This window comes from Mesocricetus auratus, unplaced genomic scaffold, assembly GCF_017639785.1.
Source record: "Mesocricetus auratus isolate SY011 unplaced genomic scaffold, BCM_Maur_2.0 Super-Scaffold_100003, whole genome shotgun sequence".
NCBI classification, from domain to species: Eukaryota; Metazoa; Chordata; class Mammalia; order Rodentia; family Cricetidae; genus Mesocricetus; species Mesocricetus auratus.
This window is the reverse complement of record NW_024429188.1, coordinates 72138952-72157107: the sequence shown is the minus strand read 5'-3', so window position 1 is coordinate 72157107 and position 18156 is coordinate 72138952. Positions and strand designations below refer to the sequence as shown.

Here is an 18156-nt window from a genome sequence, read left to right as displayed (position 1 = left end):
CTTGCTTTGTAGACCAGGCTGGCCTCGAACTTACTGAGATCTGCTTGCCTCTACCCCACCACCTCACCCCTGCCCGGAGTGCTGGGATTAAAGGTGTGTGCCACTACCACCCAGCCTGCCTTTTTGTTTCTTGTGACAAAATTGCCTATAATCATTTATTTTTCCTTGTCATCTGCCTCTGATTTGGTATTTAAAGGTTAGATAGATGTTGGATTGTTTTTTACTTTAAAAATAACAGGTTTTAGCTGGGCGTTGGTGGCGCACACCTTTAATCCCAGCACTTGGGAAGCAGAGGCAAGCGTATCTCTGTGAGTTCCAGGCCAGCCTGGTCTACAGAATGAGTGCTAAGATAGGCTCCAAAGCTACACAGAGAAACCCTGTCTCGAAAAACCAAAACACACAACAAAACAACAACAACAAAAAACAAACAAAAAAACCAAGATTTTGCTAGGCATGGTGGCAAGGTCTACATAGTGAGTTCCAGGCCAGCCAGGGCTACATAGTGAGACCCCTGTCTCAAAAACAGAAAAACCAGGTTCTGATAGAATATGTGTGTTACCTCACCACAGAGGATGATAAGATAATGTGTAGACGTCTGATCGCTAGATCATTCTTAATCGTCTTGCATTTTTCTCCCTCTTCCTTCAGAGAAGAGGCAGTAAGAAAGGTTCAATAGATGTCGAGAAGATCACCTGCGTTGAGACAGTAGTTCCTGAAAAAAATCCTCCACCAGAAAGACAGATTCCGGTAAGAAGAAGCTCGTGTCAAAGAGGGGGAGCTGCAGTTTGTAAGGCGCTTGGAACTTGCAAATACTCCAATTAGAATGGTGGTGTAGTGCTTTGTAGAATGGTCTTGTTTCTTTAGAAACTCTTCGTCGGGAGCCAGCGAGATTGCCTAGTGGGTAAGGGAAATTGCTGGCAAGTCTGATGACTTGAGTTCTATCCCTTGAACCTCACATAGTGGAAAGAGAGAACCAACTCCTGAAAATTGTCCGCTCACCTCCACATGAGAACTGTGGTACGAGTGTGGACACACACACACACACACACACACACACACACACACACACACACACACACACACCAGGTAGAAAGAAAGGAAAGAAAGAAAGAAAGAAAGAAAGAAAGAAAGAAAGAAAGAAAGAAAGAAAGAAAAAGTTTGTCATTCAGGCGATGGTTCAGTGGTAAAGTGCTTGCCAGACAAGTCTGAGGACGTGAAAATCCCCAGAATCCCCCTAAAGCCAGAATCAGGAGTGCATGTGCGCCTGAAATTTAGGCACTCATATGGCAAGATGGGAGGTGGAGACAGGAGAATTCCTGGAAACTCAAGGTCCAATTAGTTTGGCATATGCAACAGCTGAAAAAGTGATGGTGTCTCTAAGAAGGTGGAAGATAAGAACTGACACCTGAGACTATCATCTGACACCCCCCTGGCATGCTTCTGAAAATAAGTACATACACACACACACACACACACACAGATTAAAAAAGAATTTTCCAAAAGAGAATTTGCTGGCTGTTTTTGAAAATATATTTTATTTTTAAAAGTGTGTGTGTGTGTGTGGTGCACACGCGCGTGCAGAGGCCAGTGTCAGATCCCTGAGTTAGAGTTTCAGGTCGTTTGTGAGTAGACTTGGCTTCTCAGGACCAACCTTGGATCCTCTGGAAAGTAGTTATGTACTTTTAACCACTGAGCCGTCTTTCCAGCCTGAAAAGTCTTCAGTCTTCCGTGAATTGGTGATACCAAGTCAGCATCTTTCCTCCTTAGCAGGTACACACTTAACCTGGACACCTGGACAACGTTATAACACCCAACTTAAAATACTGCTGTACTAACCTCTCACAATGGGCAGAGGATTGGTTATCCTTCTTCAGGTGCCAATGTTAGACTTGAGCCAAGTCTCCATGACAAGGCTGAGTCACAGGAGATTATTTTAAAGAGCTTTATTTGTTTATCTGGTTTTTTATTTTGAGTCTTATTCTGTAACCTAGACTGCCCTGGAACTCACCATGCAGCTCAGCCTGACCTTTAATTCTTTGCAATTCTAACTCAGTCCTCCAAGTACTGATATTATGGTCATGAAATTAAAGTCTATTTTTTAATTTTGCAATAATTGTTATTTGTATGTGTTTGGGTGTTTTGCCTGCATGTATGTCTGTGCACTACATTCTTGCCTTATAACTGGAGAGGCCAGGAGAGGCATTGGATCCCCTGGAGCTAGACTTAGAGATTGTTGTGAGCCACCATATGGGTGCTGGGAATTAAATCTGGGTCCTCTAGAAGAATAGTCAGTGCTCTTAACTGCTGAGCCATCTCTCCCAGCCCCTAGATTAGATTCTTGAATATCTTATTGTTTATTCTCCCTGAAACCCCAGGCTCTTTCCAAGGAATAGCACCTGATGATTATTGAGTTGATTTTTTTTGGTCATTTTATTTTTCCTGCTTAGAACATTATGCATATCTTGTATAGAAAATGGGAAAATATAGAAATCACAAAACTAAGATAAAAAGATATATAAACCCATTATTCACTTAAATAATAATTATCATGCTGGTATATACAGGTTTAAATATATTTTTCTCCACTAGCAATACACATACACCTATATATTATGTAATTAGAATGCAATACTATTATATATCTTGTTTTGCAAGCTACCTTTATTTTTTGGGAGGGAGTTGGTGTTTTAGATTTTATTTATTTTCTGAGTGTGTGTGGTATAAGTGTATGTAAATGCATGTACATCTGTTTGTGTGCATGTGGAAGCCAGAGGTCCAAGTCAGGTGTCTTTCTCTGACCCTCTCCTCCTTTTCCCTTTAATTTTTTTTTTTTTTTGCTTTGTGAGACAGGGTTTCTCTGTATTGTTTTGGAGGCTGTCCTGGAACTCGCTCTGTAGACCAGGCTGGCCTCGAAATCACAGAGATTCACCTGCCTCTGCCTCCTGAGTGCTGGGATTAAAGGCGTGCCCCCACCAATGCCCGACTTTGGCTACACTTTTGTTGTATCTGTCTGTCTGCCTGTGTGTCTGTCTGTCTGTCTGTCTATTTGTTTTGTGTAAGTGGGGGTACAAATGTTCCACAGCATGAGTATGGAAGGCAGAAGACAACTGGAAGAAATCAGTTCTCACCTTCTACCATGGAGTTCCCGGAGATTGAACTCAGGTCATCAGACTTGGTGACAAATGCCTTTATTCTTTGAGTCAGTTTGTCGGCCCTTTCCACCTTATTTTTAAAACTATTTTATTATTTTGTGTGTATGCATGTTTTGGCTATATGTCTGTGTACCATGTGTGTGCAGTATCTGAGGAGGCCAAGAGGGGGAGTGTGATTCCCTGGAACTAGAGTTACAGACATTTGTAAGTTGCCTTATTGGTGTTAGGCATCAAACCTGGGTCCTCTACAAAAGCAACCAGTGCTCTGAACCACTGAGTCATATCTTCAGCACCCCACCCTTATTTTTTTAAGGTTTATTATTTTGTGAATGTTTGCATACATGCCACCACATACATGCTGGGCACCTGGTGCCAGTGGAGGCCAGAACACTACATCAGATCTAGTGTAGCATCCCATGGAACTGAAGTTACAAGCAATTATGAGCCTCCATGTATACTGGGAACAAAATCTGGGTCTTTTGAAGGTTAGCAAGAGCTTTTGACTGCTGAGCCATCTTCAGCCCCAAACATTTTTAAGGTGCTTGAGTGTTTTGCCTGCATATATATAAATGCAGTGTGTGCATGCCTGGTATGAATGGAGGCCAGAAGAGGGTGTCAGATTCACTGGACCTGATGTTACAGATGTTTGAGAACTGAGGTTTGCATCCTGAGAGTTAAACCCACTCTTTTGACAGATTAGCCAGTGCTCTTAGCCGATGAGCCATCTCTCCAGCCCCAATGCTTCTGTTATTTTTGTTTCTATTCCATTTCATTTTCCAGAAGTGGAGTTGTATATCTTATAGTCCTATAAATTCTGTAGGGTGGTATTTTATCCATCTTTAAAACATGAGATGTTTTAAATACTAGCTAATTTTTCAGAGAAGAAACATAATATTTCACTGCTGACTTATTTTTACTTTTAAGACTGAACAATAATGTGTCTACTGCTCATTTATATTTTTCATTTGTGAGTGGCAGATTCATCTTTTGACCACTTTTATTGAGATAGTTACTGTGTTTCTAACACTTTCAAAGACATCTTGATAAAAGAGTATCAGTCCTTTTTTAATATTAGTGTGGTGAAAATATTCTTCCAGTTTTTTTTTTTGGCTTTTCGAGACAGGGTTTCTCTGTGTAACAGCTCTGGCTGTCCTGGAACTAGTTCTGTAGACCAGGCTGGCCTCAAACCCAGAGATCCACTTGCTTCTGCCTCCAAGTGCTGGGATTAAAGGCATGTGCTACCACTGCATGACTTTTCCAGTTTTTTCATTTTTAAATTTGATTTTGGTTTATTTTTTTCTGCCCAGACAGAAGTTTCTTTCCTTCCTTCATCTTTTCCCTTCATCTTCTTTGTCTCTGTCTCTTTGTCTCTGTGTCTCTGTCTCTTGAGAAATGGTCTCACTATGTATTTCCAGCTGATCAGGCTGGCCTTGAACTTACAGAGATTGATGTCTGCCTCCCAAGTAGTAAGATGAAATGCATATGCCACCACACAAATCTCTTTCTTTTTCTGTTTGCATTTTTGACAGTTTCCCTCTGTAGCCCAGGTTGGCTCGATCTCCCTCTAGACTGAGCTACAGCCCCATCCCATCATAGTTCTACTTTCATATTATGCTCTGTAATCCATCTGAACTTTACTTTGGGGTGTGGTGTTAAATAGCCATCCGATTCCTAGCACCAATTATTGAGAAGCTACATTTTTGCTAATGATTTGAAATGTCTGTGAGTCTATGGGAAGCAATCATTAAGAACTTATTTTGGGGCCTAGTGAGTTGGCTCAGTAGTTAAGAGCAATTGTTGCTTTTGCAGAGGGCATAAATACAGTTCCCAGCAACCACAATGGATGGCTCACAATTGCCATAGCCCCAGCTCCTGGGCATACCATACCCTTTTCTGGCATCTGTGGACATTTCACTTATATACAAACAAATACAAAATAAATATTTTCTAAAAAATATGAACTAACATTTTTGCAAATGTTTTCCGAATCCATGGTAGAAGATTCCCAAAACCTAAAGAAATTCGGAAAAGTGCAGTGTTTCTGTCTTATTTTTCTATTACTGTGATAGAACACCATGTCCAAAACGACTTGTAAAAGAAAGTGTTTAATTTGGTGATTATGGTTTCAGTGGGTTAGAGTCCATGATGGTAGAGTAAAGGCATGTCCACAGGAACAGTTGAGAGCTTACATATTGATCCACAACTTGGAAGCTGGCAGGCTGGGAGTGAGTTTCTTGGAACCCCAAAGCCTGGCCCCAGTGACACCTCCTCCAACAAGACAAAATCTCCTAATCCTTCCCCCAAAAGTTCCACCATCGGGGACCAAGTATTTAAATATATGTAAACAAATGGGGGTATTCTTATTCAATTCACCACAACATCCATAACTAACCATACTTCCTTCCTTCTTTCATTACAGAGGAGGGGTGAGGAGTCTAGTGAAATGGAACAGATTTCAATCATTGAAAGATTCCCGTACCCATTCCAGGTGAGTTATTTTATCTGACCCACTCTGGAAAAGCCTCTGTAATGAAGTCATTAGGGATCAGGTAAACAATACTAGGTCCCAGTGAGCAGAAACTATAGTAGTCAAGGAAGTCATGTTAGGAAACCAGGCCTGTTTGGCCCACTGCAGAGTATGCCAGTCACTGAGATGAGTTTTCAAGTAAGAAAGAGGTCATCTATAAGGCAGACAGTTGTGGAAGTAGGAGATGCAAGTGTCAAATTGTCTTCCCTGCAAGGGTTGAAGGACATCTTTTGGAAAAATAAGCGGGGCAATTTAAGGTATGGAGACAGGTGGTTAAAGATAATCAGTCTTTGGCAAATGCACAGTCAGTTGTCATGGCTCTTCATGGGACATGTGTTCAGAAAATGACAAGGTATAAGGGTGGAGTTTTCAGCTCCACTAGACCATCATTTGAGAATCTGCACAGGCCCAGTGAAGAGTCAATGGCTTCTCCTGATTCCCTCTCTCTCCATCCTACCACCTCCCAATTATCTCTCTCTGCCTATGTCTCTTTTACTCACTGTCTGTTCCTTGGCCCCTCTAATAACTTCTCCCCCTTTGTCCTGAGCCTCTTCCTCTCTTCCTAACCCCCATCTCCCTTTTAGTCCTCTCCCCCTCTATTCTAAACTCTCTGCCTTAATCTTCCTCTTCTGCTCCTCCAGTTTTTAAAAAGATGAGGTCTCTCTATGAGGTGTAAGGCAGGTCTCAAACTTACAACCTTACAATAGCCTCCTATTTGCTGGGATTAAAGGTTTACTAACAAGTGTTACCACACCCAGTCAGAACTGGTGATACTGGTTGGTAAGAGACTTTGGGAGTCTCTGAAAGGTAACCGAGGCAACCTCTATTATAATTAACCCTATGTCAGAGGTCTTATCTACATCGAAGCTGGGGTTGGCTAATACATACTTCAGCTGTGTTACTTGTAGGATTAATGATTTCTTTTGAAGCCAAATAGAGCAAACAAAGGATAGGTTGGTGTAACTGAGATTAGGCCAGCTATGTTTGTTGGCTAGTCACATGGAAGTTAGGATTCTGGTTTTCCATGGAGTCTTAGAGATAGAGGTCTTATTCTTTGAATGGTAACTTTTCATGAGAATGGCTCTCGAGTCCTTACAAGATGCTTCTGAGCTGCAAATGAGCTGCATATTTACTATGGGAAGCTCTTCATTTAGTAAATATGCAGCAGAAGCCTCTTGGACATTCAGCAAAACAAAATTTATATTTAAAAATTTTACATACAATATATGAGATTGATGAGCATATTTGCTTTTGTATTTTCCTCATCTAATACAGTTTTTTTATATATCTACACCTCAACAAGACTATAAATCAACACCAGTCCTATTATTCTATGTCTTGTTTATGACGGCTGAATTGAGAAAGACATTCTGCTTGTTGACTGATCATTTCACTTCCTTCTGGCTCTGCATGGCTATTTAATGGCGGTCATGTGGGTTGAAAAGACAGAAAAGGGGAGGGAAGGGGTAGTACTAGGAAGTTCAGTATGGGGAAGGCTTATTAGACATAAACCTACATTCCCATCTAGTCTGAAACAGGTGAAGAAATCTTGTTTGATAGATGCACTGTAAGCCATAGAAAAGAGTATGATTTGGGCTTCAAATCAGCTTGCTTGTATCCTGAGAACTGTGTAGGCCACATGCAATGAATATAGTGGCCTCAGCAGCAGTGAAAGCCAGAAAAGGAAGTGGAAAGTCTCAGGGGAGGGGGCTTTCTGTCATGGACATATGAGCACAGCAAGACCAACAAGCAAAAAGAAAAATGTAAAATGACTTCTTTTCTGGCTGACTCTTAGAAAACTTGTGAAGGAAGGGTGTTTGTGACATACTTTTTATTACCACTGTTTTTGAACATGATCTTGTTTGACTGCATGATCAGATGATGAACAGCATTATATAAATAAAAATAGTTCATAATTCAAAACAACTCATATTTGACTTTAGGATTCATTGTGTGATGTCTACTAACTCTATGAGGGTTAGATCCAATAGTTTTTTTTGAGATACTATTTCACTGTGTACCTCAGACTAGCCTAGAATTTACCATCCTCCTGTCTCAGCATCCTGAGTGATGGGATTACAGGTATAAGTCGCCATGCTTGACATCAGAACCAAATATGTTATATTTTATGCATCTATGTTATACCCAACATAATGAACATGGTGTTAAAAAATAATGATTTGATGATTGTCCCTGATATATACTTACTCAATTTGAAATAAGTTTAGTTCTAAACTTGTTTTGCCAAATATTAATGAGAGAAAGTCACTGGAAAGGGTTTTTAATACTCATGAATTAAAAATTTTCTCCCTGTTTTCCAAGCCCCAAATCCCATATAGATTATCCTTTCAATTTTCTTCCATATAAAGCTAAATTTAATACTGAGATCAAGCAAAATTTAAGACTGAGATTATAAAATATCCTCTGTTAAAGGATAAACAATCCTCTACCAAATGTTAAAGGAGACACTGTGGACTAAATAGGCACATAAATTAAAACGTATATCAAGGGCCTGGTGTTGGTGGCACAGGCCTTTAATCCCAGCACTCGGGAGGCAGAGGCAGGTGGATCTCTGTGAGTTCAAGGCCAGCCTGGTCTACAGAGCGAGTGCCAAGATAGGCTCCAAAGCTACACAGAGAAACCCTATCTCAAAAAACCAAAACAAAACAAAACATCCATAATCAAGAGGACTTAAGAGTACTCAAAAGCTGAGAGTTTTCAAGTCTTACATCCCTGGACATGAATAGTTCGGGAAGTCTTCAACTGGTTAACCTGCCCCCAGAACCACTGTTAACTGAAGGCCCTGGCTTTCTTTCTTTCTTTTATACAACAGATATACAGTGTTGTGCCTTAAGATTCACTCATTGCTCTAAGATTTTCTTCTATTCACTGAGCCCTAACCTTGAAATTTGGTGTGTTCATCACTCCAGGTTGTATATGATGAAGGACCTCTCTATGTTTTCTCCCCAACTGAAGAGCTGAGAAAGCGGTGGATTCACCAGCTCAAAAATGGTGAGGATTACTTTGACAGTAAACTAGTGTTAAAAAGGAAGAGAAAGAAATTGGAAGAAAGAGAGGAGAGGCAGGAGGGAAGAAAAGAGAAATGAGATATAGAGGAAGGAAGGATGAATGAATGAAGGAGAAAGGACTCATAAAGCAAGGAGAGAAGGATAGTGAGAGTGTTTTGTCTCAACAGAGTACTATTCCATCACATGAATAAAAGGTAACATATTAGACTGTTCCATCATGCCTCCAGTGCAATTTTGTGCTTTTAAAATGTTTATCATTATTATCATTTGTGTGTGTGTGTCTGTGTGTGCACACACATGCATGTGCGCCTGCACACCACAGCATGTGTGGAGACACTTTCCGTAGTTGATTTTCTCCTTCCATTGTGGGTTCTAGGAATGGAATTTGGGCCATCAGGCTTGCATGGAAAGCTCCTTTACCCAGGAAGCCATCTCTCCAGCCCTTTCTAAGGCAGTTTTGTAATTGTGGACACCTTCTCTTTTTGGTTTTTAGAGACAGGGTTTCTCTGTAATAACCCTGGTTGTCCTGGAACTTGCTCTGTAGACCAGGCTGGCCTCAAACTCACAGAGATCCATATGTCTCTGCCTCCTGAGTGCTGGGATTAAAGGTGTGTGCCGCCACCACCTGTCTGTGCCTTCATTTTCTTATTTACATAAAACTTTATATAACAATATCATGTAAATGCTGCACCATTTACAAAGGTGGCGTGTTGCTCAACGATCATACACTATTACTGACTTTTGTCAAGTGGGCCATGGACTTCTGGTGGTCCAGTTTTATCTCCCAAATAACAATGATGATAGCACCTGCCATATCTACCTCCAGAGTTGCCTAAGAATCAGACAAATAATAACATGTGTAAAAGTATGAGAAAAACCATAAGGCACTAGGTAAGACGGGGCAACCATCTCCTCATTGTGGGTAAATATCTCCCAAGGAACTACTTTGTAGTCATTGCTTTGTGAAGACCTAAACTTGAACATTTCCTTGGTATTTCACCACACAGTGGTAAAGATAAGTTTCACTGTAAATGCTTGCAGCACAGGATGCATGCTCATATTCTCGTGTGTATATATAGCTACAAGTCAAGTGACTGAGAGATTAACTGGTTGAGTTGACATCAGGAAAGGCTGCCTAGAGAAACAGGAAGGAGGGCAGCCCGATAACGGCACAGTTGGGTTATTTCATGACAGCCCTTTGTCTTCACAAACACTTAGATTCCAGTACTCAGTGGTTTGCCTTGTTCATCCCCTTGAAAGTATAATTAGTACAAATTACAATCACCAATTCTTTCAGGCTGAAGGAGAAAAGGAAGGAAAGGACCATTTAGTTATTGAGTTCTTGCTGTGTACTAGACACTGAGCAAAGTAACTTATGTATTACTGTGTTTCATTCTCACAGCAATCTTGGACTAATGGTAACAATAACTAGCACCTTACAGGCTATTACTGTGATTCAGGGTCTGTGATAAGGGCTTCAAATGTATCGGCTCATTTAATCCTCACAATAGTTTCATGATTTACAGTCCTGCTTCCAGGTGAAAGATTTGAGGGTCAAAGAAGCGACAAAATCACTCATGAACACATAGCTAATCAGTGGTGAAGCCTGGATACAGGCTTGAGACTCCACTCTCAAAACAAATATACTGATTCCAAGCCAGAGAACTATTCCTGGAGACTGATAGAAGAACTATGGAGGGCTGGGCGGTGGTGGCACACGCCTTTAATCCCAGCACTCAGGAGGCAGAGGCAGGCGGATCTCTGTGAGTTCGAGGCTGGGCTGGACCGACAGCCTCCAAAACAATACAGAGAAACCCTGTCTCATAAAACCAAAAAAAAAAGAACTATGGAGGGCATCTATGTTTGTACCTCTTTGGTTCCCTCGAGAGTGTTGCATTCAATGCCTTGCACACAGAAAGCAATTGATAAAAAGATGCACAAATTGATTTTTCTATGGGAGTATTTGCCTACCACCAATTTAGGCTCTGCAGTAGTGGCTTGCAGCACGTTAGGAAGCAGGAAACCATGGGCAGACTATCTGAGGAGAAAGCCAGAGAAAAATGTGGAGTTAGCATTTTTTTCTTTTCTATTCCTTTTTTTTTATTTAGTTCTTTTACCCTTCAAACACTAATTTCCAAACCAAGTTCATTAACCAAAATAACAATAGTCTAAACATAAAGCTAAAACAACAAACACCGTCACTTCAGCTGTATTGCTGATGGTTTGTAGAAAGTGGCTCAGTACACTTTTGCATGCTCTTCTGTTTTCTGTTTTGCTGAAGATACCTCCGGTATAACTTGTCAAACCTGTTTGGACATCCCCCAGGAGACAGCAGGAGCTGCTGCTTCTACTACTTCCTTTTCTTCTCCTCCTCCTCCTTCTACAAGTTTATTGGGCTTTATTACTGTTCTCAATAATTTTTAGATACCTCCAGGACATAATTTACACTAAAAAAATGTTAGAGAAGTGTTATATGAGAAACCATGTTTCATCTCTTGCTATTTTCAAATTGTGGCTCTCTTTCTTCTTTCTTTCTTCCTCCCCTGCAAAGAAATACAGAACTGAAGATGTATCTCAGTGGTGATGGGCTTGCCTAGCATGTGCAAGGCCATGTGCCTTGATATCCAGCACATTAAAATAAAAAGGCAAAACTTCAGTGTAGAAGTAGTTCCATGTGCTAAGGTTGGGCTAAGGATCCCCAAAAGGACAAGTGTGTCATGTCTCTAGCCTGCGTGGAAATGGCGGCCAGAGCTTACTTAACAGTGGCATCTTTTTAGAATCAACTAGGCTTTCAGTTGTGTGAGTCACTCTGAGGAGACACAGCAGGAGCATCGTCTATCGACTTGCATTATTGCTGAGAAATTCAGATGAGAGTCGTAATGTCAGGATAGATTTTGGTAATTATAATGAAAAAAGTGTGAGCTGCCCTGCTTGTTGTGGTGGGGCACATCTTTAATTCCAGCACCGGGCAGGCAGAGGCAGGAGGATCTCTGTGAGTTCCAGGCTAGCCTGATCTGCATAGAGAATTCTAGGCTAGCCAGGGCTATAAATTTTGAGACCCTTCCTTGAGACCCTTTATTAGGAACCTTCACATCTCAATGTAGCAATACTGCCCCTGCCTTTGGTTAAGAAGTATCAAGTGGAAGTTACCAACATGCAGAGGAGAAGACTTCTTTGGGTATTGGTTACTGCTGGAGGGGTTTAACCACAAGGAGGCATGGAGAAGCCTTCCAAAGTATTGGATCTAAGCGAGGCTAAGCCACGAACGACAAAGGTGGCTTGCTATGCACCATAGGTCTGTGTAATTTATCCTAAATAAGTTGTACCTTAATTTTAAAACCAAGACCTAGTGTCCAGCTGCTGTGTTTTCTGTTTCCCATTTCTTCCTCTTCTCCTCCTTCTCCTTTTCATATACTTCTCCTTTCCCTTCCTCCTCTTCCTCCTCTTCCACCTACTTCTCCCTCACTTTCTCTTCTGCCTCTTCCTCGTCCACTTTTTTTTTTATTAAGTTTGAGTGCATGTGTGTGCAAGCATGCTACAAGTCTGGAGGTCAGAGGACAACTTGCCTTGTGGGATTTAGCTTTCTCTTCTCATCATGTGGATCCTGGAGATTGACGTCAGCTTATCAGATTTGGTGGTAGGTGCCTTTATCTGTAGCCGTCTCACTGCCCTCCCTTTTCTCTTTCGGTTTTATGTTGTTTGTGACAATATCTCACACTATAGCCCAGGCCTGTATTGAACGTGTGGCCATTCTGCTGATTCAGCCCTACCTAATGCTAGGATCACAGTGCTAGGATAGGAGTGACTCACTACACCTGCGACTTTCCGTAAAATAGCCATATCACTAGGACCCAGCCATGGGCTCTTTCATTTCATTTCATTGAACGCAATAGTGGATTCTTTTACATTAGAACACCAAGTATTTCTCTCCTATCGCTACTCTTCCTCCTCTTTAGTGCTAGTACATAAAACCAGAGCCTTGTTCATTCTAAGCACATGTTCTGTTGCTGACCTATGTGCCTCAGCCTCATATTTATTCTTGGTTTGTTTGGGCAAGCTCAATAAATCCTATCCTTATTGACCTTCAGATACAACAACCGCCCTGACATCACCCAAATTAATGGAACAACGGCACAGGCAAAGCTTCAACAAGCAATACAGGCAGTGAATTCTGCATGTTTGAAACAGAAGTTTAGACAGTCTTGTGGTGGCATGAATGCCATAGACCAGTCTTTCAAGTACTCGGAGAATAAGCACCAACCATTGTACTTACCTGACAGGCCATCTGTGCATGGCTGAAACAGTCTCCTCTAGGTTCTCTTGATGGGATACCTAGCTTTCATAATTCTCCTCTAGGTTGCTGAGAATACAAGCTCTAGATAGCCAGTGTGTAAGTGGGGTTGCTGTCTTCAAAATTGTGTTGTTGTGCTGTTTTGATTTGTCTTGTTCATTTTGAGACAGGGTCTCACGATGCCGACCAGGCTAGCTTAAAATTCATTGTGTATCTAAGACTGGCCTCAAACTCATGGCACCTCCTACTTTAGACTTCCAAGTGCTGAGCTAACAAGGCATAATGCAGCAGGCCTGGCCACAGACTAGACAACCATTCTACCACTGAGCACCAGTCCAAAGAGACTTCTTTTCTTTTTTTATGTATGTTAGTGTTTTTCCTGCATGTATGTGCACCTCTTACATGCTTGTTGCCAGCAGAGGTCAGAAGACAGCATCGAATCTCCGGGGCCTAGAGTTGCATATGGATGTGACCTACGGTGTGACGGCTAGGAATCAAAACCAAGGCCTCTGCAAGAGCAGCAAGTGCTTCTTAACAGCTGAGCCAATTGTCTAGCCCTCCCTCCCAGAGAGACTTCTTAAGAAACAGACACTATTTAGGAATGTAAATAGTTCCTTTTTATTGTTATTTTGAGCTAAAGTCTCACCACATAGCCCAGCCTGGCCTGGAACTTGTTTGGTAACTTAGGTTGCCCTTGAACTACTGATCTACCTGCCCAAGACTCCCAAGTGCTGGGATTACAGATGTGAACCTATAACTCTATTTTTCTTTGCTTTTCTGTTTTTAGACGATGTAGCTTTGGAAGGCCTGGAACTCTCTATGCAGACAGTGCTAGCCTGAATCTCCCTCTGTACACAGTGCTAGCCTGGGAACTCAGAGATCCGCCTGCTTAGGCCTTCTGAGTTCTGGGAGTAAAGGTGTGGCCCACTATACCCAGTGAAAGGATTCTTTAATTAGTACACAGAAATTGGAGAAAGCAGGAAGCTTTATTTCCCACCCGGTAGCAGATAAGCGTAGGCTAGCTTGTCAGAGTGGCTAGATGTTAAGTATTCTAACAGTGTCTATTGGTGCCTGTCCCCCAGAAGGTACAGAGGAACTGAGGTCTTGAAACCCCCTGGTGAAGGGAGTAGCACACTAGGGAGAAGCAGAGAGAGGTAGTGGTCAGAACAATCAGCCCAGGCAGGGTGGAGTTTCAGTGGTGTTATTTAGAAATACCAGTGCCTGCTCATAATTAAAGGTAGATAAACTTTTGGTAGTGCCTGCTAATAATTAAAGATAGATAAACTTTTGGTTGTGCCTGCTAATAATTAAAGGGAGATAAACTTTTGGTCGCTTGTAGTACATTATATTTTTAAAGTTTCTGTAGGTGATGCAACTGTCACCACCCTGTACTTGGTAATGGTGAAGAGGAACACTGAGAAGTTGGCAGGGGAAAGTGGTTGAGAGTCTCAAAGGTCATGATGAGGAACTGGGAATGTGGCTCAGTGGTACAGCACTTGCCTCGCGGGCTCAATCCCTAGCACCATGTGCATCCACCCCAAAAGCATCTTGTGGGAAGCATCCAGAAGCCACCTTTCCGTTGTTGTTTTACGTATTTGCTTTTTGAGAGAGGGTTTCATGTAGCCCAGACTGGCCTCGAACTTGCTATGTAATTAAGGAAGGATGGCCTTGAACTTCTGCCTCTATTTCCTGAATCCTGGGATTACCAGTGTATGCCACTATACCTGTTTTGGTTTTGTTTTTCGAGACAGGGTTTCTCTGTGAAACAGTCTGGCTGTCCTGAAGGTTATTCTGTAGATCAAGCTGGCCTCGAACTCACAGAGATCTATCTGCCTCTGCCTACTGAGTCGCATCAACACCACCTGGCTTGCTACACCTGTTTTGTGAGGTGCCAGGGATTGAACCCATTTTCTTGTGCACGCTAAACTAGTACTCTGTCAATTCAGATACATCTTCAGCTTCAGGGTATTGTACTGTATGTAGCCCAGCCAAACCTTGAACTTATTTTTGAATTTTTAAAATAATTTTTAAAGATTTATTTATTTAACATGTGTTCAGTGTTCTGCCTGCATGTGTGACTGGAGTTGAACACAGGACCTCTGGAAGAACAGCCAGGGCTCTTCACTTCTGAGCCATCTCTCCAGCCATCTAAACTTTGAACTTTTGATCCTCCTATCTCAGCCTTGCAAGTGCTGGGATTACAGTCACACACTTTTTAAAAAATGTTACTTTTAGCTTGTTTGCCTATAAAACACACATACTCCTGGAAACCTCTAGGCCTCTTCTTAAGAGAGTAAGGTCTGACTAGTAAGCTCTTAAGAACTTAAGTTATTTTCTACACTGGAATATTTTGCTTTTCTTCCTATTTTCTAAAAGATTCTTCTTAGTAATGTGCGCGAGTTTGGAGCAGCCAGGGTCTTTGTCACAGTGCTTACTATTGTTGAATTTCTTTACTTCTCTCTGTTGTCTGACACATGATTCCTAGATGCCTTTGGAAGTTATCGATTTATTTTGTTTGCTTGTGTGTGTCTGTGGGTGTGCGCATGCCATGGCCCTGTGTGAGTTCAGAAGAAAACTTTTGGGAAGTTGTTTGCCACCTTACATCTTATTTTTTAGGCACTGTGTCTCCTTTCTGCCATTGTGTTACATTTTCAAGTTCCCAGGGGACTCCTCTGCCTCCACCTCCCACCTTGATTTTTTTCTTGTTAACATCTATCTCAGCAGGAATTCTAGAGTTACACATTTGTGAACCACAGTTAACTTTTTAAGTGTGGTCTTGGAATCCAATTCAGGTTGCCAGGCTTCAGTGATTAAGTCCTTTAACCATCTGTCTATCAGCCCTGGCCTGGATGCCTTTTAAAAACTAAACTTTCTGGATGCTTTTTAAAAACTAAACTTTCAGCTGGGCATTGGTGGCGCACGCCTCTAGTCCCAGCACTCGGGAGACAGAGGCAGGCAGCTCTCTGTGAGTTCGAGGTCAGTCTGGTTTATACAGAGTGAGTGCCAGCATAGGCTCCAAAGTGACATAGAGAATCCCTGTCTCAAAAAACCAAAACAAACAAACATACAAACTAAACTTTCATACAATATATTTTCATCATGTTCCCCCCTCCTCCAAACCCCTTCTAGAATCTAGAATAATCCTCCCCACCTCCCCATCCTCCCAACTCAACGTTTGTCTCTAAAAATAAATGAAAATCGCCGGGCAGTGGTGGCGCATACCTTTCGTCCCACCACTTGGGAGGCAGAGGCAGGTGGATCTCTATGAGTTCAAAGCCAGCCTGATCTACAGAGTGAGTTCCAGGATAATCAGGGCTACACAGAGAAATCCTGTCTTGAAAAAAAAAGAAAGAAAGAAAGGAAAACAACAACAAAAGAAACCAGTAAGACAAAAATGCTTTTAAAGTTTACTTCATTGTAAAGTCCTTGAGATGCCACTGAATTAATGAATTATGAACAGTAATTACACCTATCTGCAAACCACCCTTTGTCAATTACTTTGATTTCCAGAAGGTTTTTTTTTTGAGCTTCACTACCAGCCCTGTGAGGGAAATGGAACTTACACGTGTATTTTGACAATAAGATGATTATACATATGTATGCATGTATATTTATACCCATGTCAGTGGCCAAGGAAGATTGGAATCTTGGTGTTTTTGGTTTGTATGTGTGTTTGTTTTTTCTAAAGGCAGACTCACAGTTTCTGACAAGCTCAGCTCTGCTGACTATTCTATACACACAGAAAGTCTAATGTTGCAAGTTCTCCCTAATGCAGGTGTCACTAAAATATGGCTCGGGGCCCAGGCAGAGTACCTTACACACGGATCCTCAAGATGTGAGAGACTGAGGCAGTAGTCATTAATTTTGAGTCTAAGGCTACCCCAGTCTACATAGTAACTTCCATGTCAGCCAGGGCTACAAAGAGAGATGTTGTCTCAACAAGCAAATAATAAAAAAGATAACTCAGGAAGTGGGAACCAGGAAATAGGTATACTAAACAATGGAATGAGTTAGAATTGGGCACATTTATTTTCTTCTTCTGAAAGGCAAACACCATAATTAACAGCTGTATTGCAGGATAATTATGACTCCTGGGAAAACAGATAATATCTTTGCCATGGGGTTCTGGAGCCATCAACTGGTCTTATCGTGTTGATTGGAGAATACTCATTATGACAGGCCACCAAAGATAATTGTGCAGGAAATAACTCCAGTAAGTGCAAACAGGCAGGCCAGGCTATTCCTGTGAACTAGCTAGGTTGCTTGCTGTCTGTGTCCTTCAGGATGGTTAAGGAGAGAGAGAGAGTAGTAGTGTGATGCTCGATACTCACCTTTGGCAAAGAGGAAAGCAGGCAGATGGTATGCTCTCTGACGTGTTCTATGTGATCTCTTTTCTCTCTCGCAACAGTAATCCGGTACAACAGTGACCTGGTACAGAAATACCACCCTTGCTTCTGGATCGATGGACAGTATCTCTGTTGCTCTCAGACAGCCAAAAATGCTATGGGCTGCCAAATTTTGGAAAACAGGAATGGAAGTAAGATATCTGATCAGTACACCACCCCCCCTCCGTGTGTGTGTGTGTGTGTGTGTGTGTGTGTGTGCACTGCCAGACATCCCCAGGCTTTAAACAGCTGTGTCCCCACCCTGGTTTCTCCTTCCTTTAACATTACTTGCTTCACCTCTCACAGGTCTGTCAAATTCAAGGACCCAGCATAAATTTGCATATTTTGACTGCTTGGGGAGGGATTAGTTACTGGGGGCTGACATCCTGCTGGTATTGTGCTAAAATGAGTGACTAGGCGCCCAGAATCCCTTTTGACTTGCAGAATGCAGTGTATACAGCAGCAAAGCCCAGGACAAAACCTGTCTCTGGGCCCTCCCCTGGAATGCATCTTATAGTATCACTGACTTCTTGTTTTACAGGCTTAAAACCTGGGAGTTCTCATCGAAAAACGAAAAAGCCTCTCCCCCCTACCCCGGAGGAAGATCAGGTATAAAGGGAAATTACATACAGCTGTGGGCTAAATAAAATTTTGTTGTCACCGGGCATGGTGGCTCACACCTTTAATCCCAGCACTTGGATGGCAGAGGCAGGTAAATTTCTGAGTTTGAGGCCAGCCTGCTCTACAGAGGGAGTTCCAGAGCAGCCAGGAC

The 18156-nt window shown here is 41.9% G+C and overlaps 1 protein-coding gene across 1 annotated transcript in view; it reads left to right on the top strand.

The window, feature by feature from the left end:
- The window catches only part of Btk (Bruton tyrosine kinase), a 43974-nt gene that overhangs the window by 9769 nt on the left and 16049 nt on the right, over positions 1 to 18156 (top strand). The window contains exons 3-7 of the mRNA XM_005072490.4: positions 649 to 747; positions 5572 to 5640; positions 8610 to 8691; positions 17408 to 17536; positions 17926 to 17993. Of these exons, the coding sequence (XP_005072547.1) occupies positions 649 to 747; positions 5572 to 5640; positions 8610 to 8691; positions 17408 to 17536; positions 17926 to 17993 (447 nt within the window). The remainder of the gene's footprint in view (positions 1 to 648; positions 748 to 5571; positions 5641 to 8609; positions 8692 to 17407; positions 17537 to 17925; positions 17994 to 18156) is intronic.